The following is an 8,264-nucleotide window of genomic DNA, read 5'->3' as shown; positions in this document are numbered from 1 at the left end:
TGACATAATGACACACGTTTTTCCTCCCTATAATATGCGGCACTGTTATTGCCGGGTAACTGTCATTGTGTTTCTTTATGACAGAAGCACATTAAAGGCTCAGTCACCACACTTAGCTTTCTGTGTTATTATCGAGCCATTCTTCTGAGAAATAAAGTGGACTCCACAACTGCAGTAATGAGCTGTTCAGCAGTTATTCCGGATAACTGGCTTGTTTCCTTGTTGGGTAGTATTGAATATATCGTTATTGCAGCTGTGCCCTGGTTGGCTTTTAGTACTTTTGTCGCTGTTAACAACATTGTATTCTGCAAGAGTCAAACATTTTTATGTCACATATTCTCCACACATTCCCTTCATTGTAAGCCACACTTTATATTCACCCAACTGGCTCACTAATGTGGGAATCAGGGAAGGGAGCATCCCACCTCCACAGAGTCTGGCCTACATGTGACTCTGGGGCCAAGCTATGTGCCCGCAGGGTAATTAAAGGTGGATCATAAATACTGTCTTGCCAGTGTCACCCACAACCCAGGAACAAATAATTTTGTTTTAAAATCACTGCATGTTGTTAGCAGGAAAATATGGCCCATTGTTCTTAATTTATTAATTATTCATTACTAAATTTTGATTGGTGAAGGGAAGGTGCAACCAACAGTTTGTTACAACATACTTTTGTTGGAGGCCTAATTAGATTTGACTATTTATTTGTAAACATTTGTACTTCAATGGTTATGTGAATGATGATACTCCAGTTGGGAGATATCATTTGTATTCACTGTTGAAGTCACCAGTGGGCTAGCTTCAGTTGACACTCGGGTCTACACGATACGGTTCATTCTGTGCCTTTGGGATAGCCGAGTGAGCCACGCAGTTGTACAAACCAGGCTTTAAGGCCGCCACCGACTTCTCAGACCTACAACAGATATGAAATGTATATGCCGCTGCCAGCGTCGTCCATATGCCAAAAGCAAATTAGAGAAAGAAGTTTACTTCTTGCCTCACAACTTGATGGCCAGGCTCGATCAATACAGGCTGCAGTTTCTCAGTGTGATATTGCAGGAAACGCTTCACACTGCAAACTAAACAGGTCCAGCTGTCTTGGCATTTTTAAGCTATGAAAAATATGTTCAACTAATTTACACACTGGTATAATAAGATACACACGAATTGAATTTGGAGCTAGTGACAGATAGGATAGCACCCTTACTTGCTATGAGTATCCCGTGAGGAATTTTGCTGTTTTTGTTTCAGTTTACTGGTTGAAATTGAGTTTACTTGCACCTCACCCAATGTGTATAGTTGACGGTGGGATTGTGCAAGTGTGCAACCAAATGTATCCTCCCTGGTTCAAAGAAACGTGAACCGGTGATAAAGTTAGGGCGAACTCAAACACTCTGCATATTTTACAGCTAAGTGGAATATGTAGAATTTGGTGAGAACAGATACATTGTCAAGAAGCTGATTTGCCAAAAGGCATCACTGCTATCCTGTGAAATCCGGGTGAAAGCCGGAGCTGGCTCGGGACATGTGTGACTGTGCAGCGATAAAACGACAAGAGTTACGGCGCAGTTCTCGTGAAGGCTGTAAAACAAGAACCCGCCTGGCATTCGGGTCACTTCGGTTAAAAGGAGCTGCTGTACTGATACATGCCCGCTCGTCCGAGAGCATTCAAGTTATCATCTTGATGGTGCTGAAAATGCCAAATGTGTTCCCCTCAAAACGCCTTCACGCCTCTGCTTTTCCTCTTGACTGATTGGTTATGCTGATTACTTTAATTAATAAACTTAACTTGCGTGTCTGCAACTCTTCACTGGTGCAGGGAGATTTTTTTCCAGAGCGCTTGGCTGTAAGAAGTGAAAGGGTCGGGACAGGGAGCAGGAGAAATGGGGAGAGACGTGAAGAGGCTAAATCTGGAACCGGCAGAGTGAAAGATTTGAAGGAGGTTTATGATAATATTAAATTAAAAAATATTAAAAAAAAAAAATTCATCTAATCCCTAAATCCAGAAATGTAATTTTAATTTTTAAAATCTGAAGTAGTAATAATTTCTTATTGAAAAAATGTCCGATAATGTCCCAATTCATCCAAAGCGAACTTCTGTGCTATAAAGCACTTTTTCTACAATCGAAATTCAGCTGTACGCCATTGCTTTAAAAGTGTGTGTGATTTATAACATTTTAATTTGAAAATATATTTTTTTAAAAGCTTGCGTCTCGACCGTGGAATCATATTAGCGATTTGGAAAAGGCAGACCTCCCTCTCTGTCTGTGGTATGAGTCTTGTTCAACTTTCGGCGTGTCTCGCCTTTCAGTGAGAACTCTTGCCAATCCCCCCCTCCCCCTATCGATGTTATTCTGAATTAATTGAATATCGGTGTATTTAGAGAGATGCTGCTCATGGGAAAGTCTGCTGCAGGAATGAACGGCACCTGACAGAAACCAAACCAATGCATTTAAAAGTTTCAGAACATATAGTTGCCGTGCAAATCAAAATGCGCATGTCTTGTCAAAATAGTTACGTTTGGATTAATGGTCGAAACTGTCCCCCCCCAAAATGACATTTTCTGGATGTGTACCTATGTGCGAGGTTGCTGAGGAGTTGCTGAAGATGTCACCCGCGGTACCAGTGACAGCTCCGCCAGGTTTTCTTGTACCTCTGTGGCACATGTCACCGTCCAGTCTCCTCTGAATTTGAATCCCCACAACATAAAAGAAAAACACTGGCTGAAAAAAAATGGCATTTAAAATGCTTTGCGGTTCTCGATTGTATAATTGTCTATGTTGAGATTTCAACGTCAATTTTCAGGAACATTTTTACAATAGATTAAAAATAAAAGCCAAGATTTGTTTAGGAGAGTGGTCATTATAGGCCGACGATAATTGCACCGATGCCAATATTAACTATACTTAGGTCTCCAGAGGAATTTGATTACTGGACAGAAAGCAAATATTTCCACACTAATACTTCAATACTTTATGCTTACTAACCGGTTTGGAGCCATTCAGATATCCAGTGCTTATTTATCCACATTTTACTAAATGGTACACAACCTGTTTGATCATGAAATATTCAGCGTTTTTCCCGCGGTAGAACATATTCCGGTAGTGAGGTACCAAATGCATAAATTAATCTTACGTGCAATAAAAAAAAGCAAAATACAGAAAGTGCAAAATTGCCGTGCGATGAAAGGGACTATTAAAGCACGGAGACTGCCTGCTATATTTTTGATGTTTTGATTTTTGCACGGGTCTGTTCTACTCTCGCCCCAAGGCTGGAGTGCCGGCATTAACTAGAACAGTTGCAGTAGTCCAGCTACACTTCGATATCGACAACCTCTGCGGCCAGTCCATCCGTGTTCCCCATGCAACAGTTCAGAGACTCAGGATGCAGTTATTGATCAGTCATACTTGGCAAAGGTGACAGGCCAGAAAGTTCGAAATATGTTTTCAATAACTAATCATCTCTTCTTGTCTGTTGCATTGGCTGGTGGCCTGGTTAACAAACTGCAGCAAAAGATCTAATTGTGTCATTTTTCAGGCAAAATGTTCCCCACTTATTTCACCTTCCTCACTTGTCCGCGAGTGTCAATGTATATGAAATGTTCGCAGACCGCACTCAGTTTTCTTTCATTTATTTTCAACGCATTAACTATTTCCCCCTCATATTTTTACCTTTGTGTTCGTTCACTTTAAGCCTTTAGTGAGAATGTTTGCTGTGCTGAGGGTTGCCTTCGCTTCCACCAGTCTCTTTGAACAAAAGACCCTCGGCAATGAAAGCCACTGAAATCTGTCTTTAAAAAATCCACAAAGTGATCAAAAACAAACGAGTTTATTTGGGGGGGGGGGGGAACGCTCACTTCACACATCAGAGGGGGGGAAAGGGTAAACAATAAATAAAAAATACACGTTAATCGATCCGTTTTTCATTGCATATGTCAAATCACACGCCATACTGCCTTAAGGCGAGAAAGTATGTTAATGCATTAGTAAGACACTTCGACAAGTTTACACACGGTTACATGTTAACACTCCGCCAGTGACCCTTTTTTTAAAGAACTTCGTTCATAGGCATCACTCCACTTCCCCAAATCCTTCCTGATTGCTGATTAGTAAATACGTCAAAATAGAACACATACAAAAATAAATTCACTACAATTGTATGCATAAATATCCGACTGGATCAAATTAATTGATTTAAAGTAGTCGATGCCTTTTGATACCGTGATTTCCTAAAATGCCACTTCAATATAAATAATATTTACGACGTGTATTAAAGGCAGACTTTTTTGAACGATCATTGCGCACAGTAAAGGAGAGCTTCTCCTAGCTGACAGTTAGCAATGCTGCATCAGCACTAAAGACAGAAAAATAAATTGGTAACACTGGGAATTTTGTGTGTGTGTGTTTTTCCAGAGTTTGTGTGTGGTTTGCTATATACAATACTGTGTTTGGATGCTTTCAGCCTCATGTGTCACTTAACATGGTTACATACCTCTATCTATCCATCTCAGAGCCATTATAATAACACTGACCAAAAATATTATCCCGCCACATCGTCCACATGTAAAATACTGTCGTGTCTGTGAAACTAAGTTAAAAGTATTTACAAAAGATCCTGTTAAATGAAAAGTGTACGCCAGAATTAACGAAGGGGCCATATGGTGTATATTTCCCTTTTAAGGGGTAGTTGCTGATATATAATTTACTCACTTGCATAGTTTTTCGATTATTGCTTCTCTGCCATCATGTAACATTGGAATATGAGTGCAGTCGTGCTGTTAAAAACAATTTTGTATCAATTATTTAATGTCCCACCCACTGTTTTATCTTAATTACTTGTGATCTGTATAGCCACTATTTTTGCTCATTAATTATGAAAAACCGCATTTAATTCGTCCTGCATCGAAAGTGTCTCGTTGCGCAGATGGAAATCGTAAGGAAATGTACTGTCTGTGGGCACCACACATCGCATGGCCGGGCTGAACATGTAGCTCTGTCCAAGGGGACGGCTAGCTGGCACGCCGGAATAATGCATGCCATAGTGATAATTCTTCACATAGTCAGATGGATCTTCTTGCTTCAGGGAGAATATCCCATTAAAGTTAATTGGAGGGCTTAGGGGACCTTCAAACGGTGGGCTCACACACTCGGGAGAAGCGTTTTGGTAGAAAGACTCGTAAGCACCACAGTAGCTGTAAGGTTTGATTGACTTGGAGGAACTGTCCATTGGACCCTGTCCCGAGGGACTGCCCAGATCAGGGTTTTGATATGTGTAGAGAGTGGAGGAAAATTGGGATCTTGCGATGTGAGCTCCATCTCCGCTCTGATCCATCAATAAGTTTCTGGTATTAAGCTGCAGACAACCAGCTACCAGATTGGTGGTTGGTTGGGATAGGTCCTTACACAAATTCTGCACGAACGTGAGCAGGTCGGGCCTCTTGCCAATGCGCAGGATCTCAGAGAGAGCCCATATGTAGTTTTTAGCTAGCCGCAATGTTTCTATCTTGGACAGTTTCTGTGTTTTGGAATAACATGGGACAACTTTGCGAAGGCTGTCCAGGGCATTGTTGAGACCGTGCATCCGGTTCCTCTCCCTCGTATTCGCCTCCGACCTCCTCATTTTGACTCGCTCAACCCTTGCTTTGGTCATCACCTTTTTCCTGGGTCCTCTCCTTTTGGGCTGTTCCTCGTCCTCTTCGTCCTCCTTCTCATTCTCCTCTTTCTCGGACTCCACAGACGGGGTAATGTTGTTAAGATCAATGGAGCAGCGTTCGTGCTCTGCACACATTTCGGACTCTTCCTTGTCCTCAGTTTCACTCACATCATCAAAGTTTGTTCCGGGCATCATGACAGCTTCATCAATTGGTAAAGTCAACATGTTGCCAGCTTAGGGGGGAGAAGGGGAGAGAAACAATGTAGTTATCGACACCGTTCACTGGCTAAGTGATAAATTAGAATTCATTAACTATTACACCACCCAATTCCTGAGTTGAGGATTAAACAATCTGCACACATCTTTTAAAATATAAACTAATAATATTCATAACTGGAAAAGATAATAAAACCTAGCATTGAGTGCTATTATACAGAACCATCTTTAGGTTGTGTTTGCACGAACGAGTTTTCAATTGCTTTAAATTCAATAAAGGGTGTCTTTTTTACAATATTGTGTGTGGTTGAGATCTTCTGGCCAATAGTAAAATGATTGTGTAAAAGCTGTGCAACTGACAGGTTTATGAAATCAGGACGGCTCCACCGTTTTGGTTTGATTCCCTTGGCTCTCAAACTTCCCATGGATCGTAATTAAAATTACAGGATCGCTTACAATGGCACATTCAGTCCACAATAACCCTATAGTTAGTACTGGCAGTCTGGGGGAGTGAGTATCGGGGACCAGTGCAAGTCAGGCTCCCTAAAGCCACACGCTTATATATATTTTTTGTTAAGCAAATTTCAGAGATGCGGCAACAGAAACCCACATTGCATGGGCTGCCGCCGGAGAGCCTGTTTCGTTTCACAAGCATTAACAATAGCCTGGGTTCGGCACCGAGCCGGAAAGTTTAGACGATCGACCAAGAAAAGATTTGCAAATAATTTCCCTTTTCAATGAAATATTAAACCCTGTCGTGGAAATCGAGATAATTCATTTTTCAAAAAGTGTTTGGTGTGCTACATAGCACCAGCCCCGGCACTAGTTATGCAGTGCAATAAATCATTTGACAGATGGAGGGTCATAGGGTTTTCTTCCCACTATGAAATATTGCAATTTGCACTTGCATTCTCTGCATTTACCTCAAAGTTAATCTGTTACACTCCGAAGTTTCTCTATAACAGAACAACGCCCCACATTTTACAAGCGGTTTTTTTTCCCCACTTCGAAAACTAGTTTTAAAATCCGGCAGCACAACATTTTGAGCCATTATTATTTTACCGCACTCAGGTGGAGGACTGTTGAAAATATCACCTCTATTCCTATTCAACGCACAAACGAGCGCTGTTTAAAACCACAAGCCGCGTGTAAATTACACGAAAGGTCTTGTGAAATCTATGAATGAAATGACAACAAAAAAACCCAGTGAAGAATAACGAAGTCATTCAGTGACAAGGGAGACAGGTAATTGCGTGCAAAGTCAATATTAACGCTTAAACATTGGAATGGGTTGCACATTAGGGCAATGTTAAAAAAAAACCAAAAAATATATCTGCATTCGATTTTAATGCGTTTATTTCAGTTTTTTTTTCTTGAATTCTTACCTGAAATCAGTGCTTAGAAGGAATGCTCATTTTCAGCTTTTGCTGGTTTGGCTGTTGTGTTCCGGAGTCTGACGGCAGTGGTGGGGGTCGCTCTGCAGGTTCGGTGTGTGATGGCTCTGGGAAGTGGCAGTGGTGCCAACTGCGAGCGCTGGTACCATGCCATCTGCTGCTGACGTCGGCGGGCAGCCGCCGCTGATTGGCAGGTGAAGACGCTGGCATCTTGCGCCCCTAAGGGAGGCAGGAGCTGGGAGCAGCCAGCCAGCCAGCCCAGCCAGCCCACAGACATCAAATATTATCACCATCTCCACGGGGGCAGCCGAGCTGACAGCAAGGAGGCCGGGAGGATCAGCGAGCTAGCCTCTTAAAATAAAAAAAAAAGCGAGAATAAAAAATAGCACGAGACACACACACATCCTACACCTTATTAAACTCCCCTTGTTTCCACATGTCAGCATCAATCAGGCACAGAAAGGCAGGGTGAACTGTTCAGAACTGAGGCTGGGGGGGAAGGAAATTCTCTCTGAGTCTGTAAAAATAAATAATGATTTTAATATTAGTTACACTTTGGGTGTGCTAAAGGTAGAGCTGTTTAAATCTACTGCTGCTAAGTTTTGTGGTTATGTTAAGAATGCCCATGTGAACAAAGATGGATTCGGGCCGTATTTCATTTAAATGTAAAGTGCCAGCGCTCTGCAGAAAATACCGAGCGCATCAAATTCCAATGCTGACCCATTTACTACATGGCATGGTGTCTGTGTGTATTTTAGTCAATATTAACCACGTCACCTGCCACCGCCGAAGGTGGGTTTATTCGTTCATCACTAGCATTGTGTTTCGGTTAGCTGTGTGACTGGAAGAATTTAGTAGCGTGAAGTCATGGGTCCGAACAATGATTTAATGGTCTACCAATCTAATAGTGTCGGCTATTCAAAATGACAGGGCTCCGGTTATAATACAGACCGGAAATGTCAGTGCACTATGTCCGACCCTATATAATGTTACAGCGTTCGC

The 8,264-nt window shown here is 41.8% G+C and overlaps 1 protein-coding gene across 1 annotated transcript; it reads right to left on the bottom strand.

Annotated features, from left to right (window-relative positions):
- Positions 1-3,821: 3,821 nt before the first annotated feature.
- On the bottom strand, positions 3,822-7,357 carry neurod6a (neuronal differentiation 6a). The gene is made up of 2 exons (XM_085992143.1): positions 7,254-7,357; positions 3,822-5,885 (listed from the first exon to the last, which is right to left on the bottom strand). The coding sequence occupies exon 2, from the start codon at positions 5,875-5,877 to the stop codon at positions 4,867-4,869; it is 1,011 nt and encodes a 336-aa protein (XP_085848269.1). The 5' UTR covers positions 5,878-5,885; positions 7,254-7,357; the 3' UTR covers positions 3,822-4,866.
- Positions 7,358-8,264: the final 907 nt, after the last annotated feature.

This window comes from Somniosus microcephalus, chromosome 7, assembly GCF_052327205.1.
Source record: "Somniosus microcephalus isolate GS21.2 chromosome 7, FLI_Smic_1.0, whole genome shotgun sequence".
NCBI classification, from domain to species: Eukaryota; Metazoa; Chordata; class Chondrichthyes; order Squaliformes; family Somniosidae; genus Somniosus; species Somniosus microcephalus.
This window is presented reverse-complemented; position numbering and strand designations above follow the sequence as displayed.

Excerpts from the sequence above, each read along its gene's own strand:
- neurod6a (XM_085992143.1), bottom strand. The coding sequence starts at position 5,877 with ATGTTGACTTTACCAATTGATGAAGCTGTCATGATGCCCGGAACAAAC.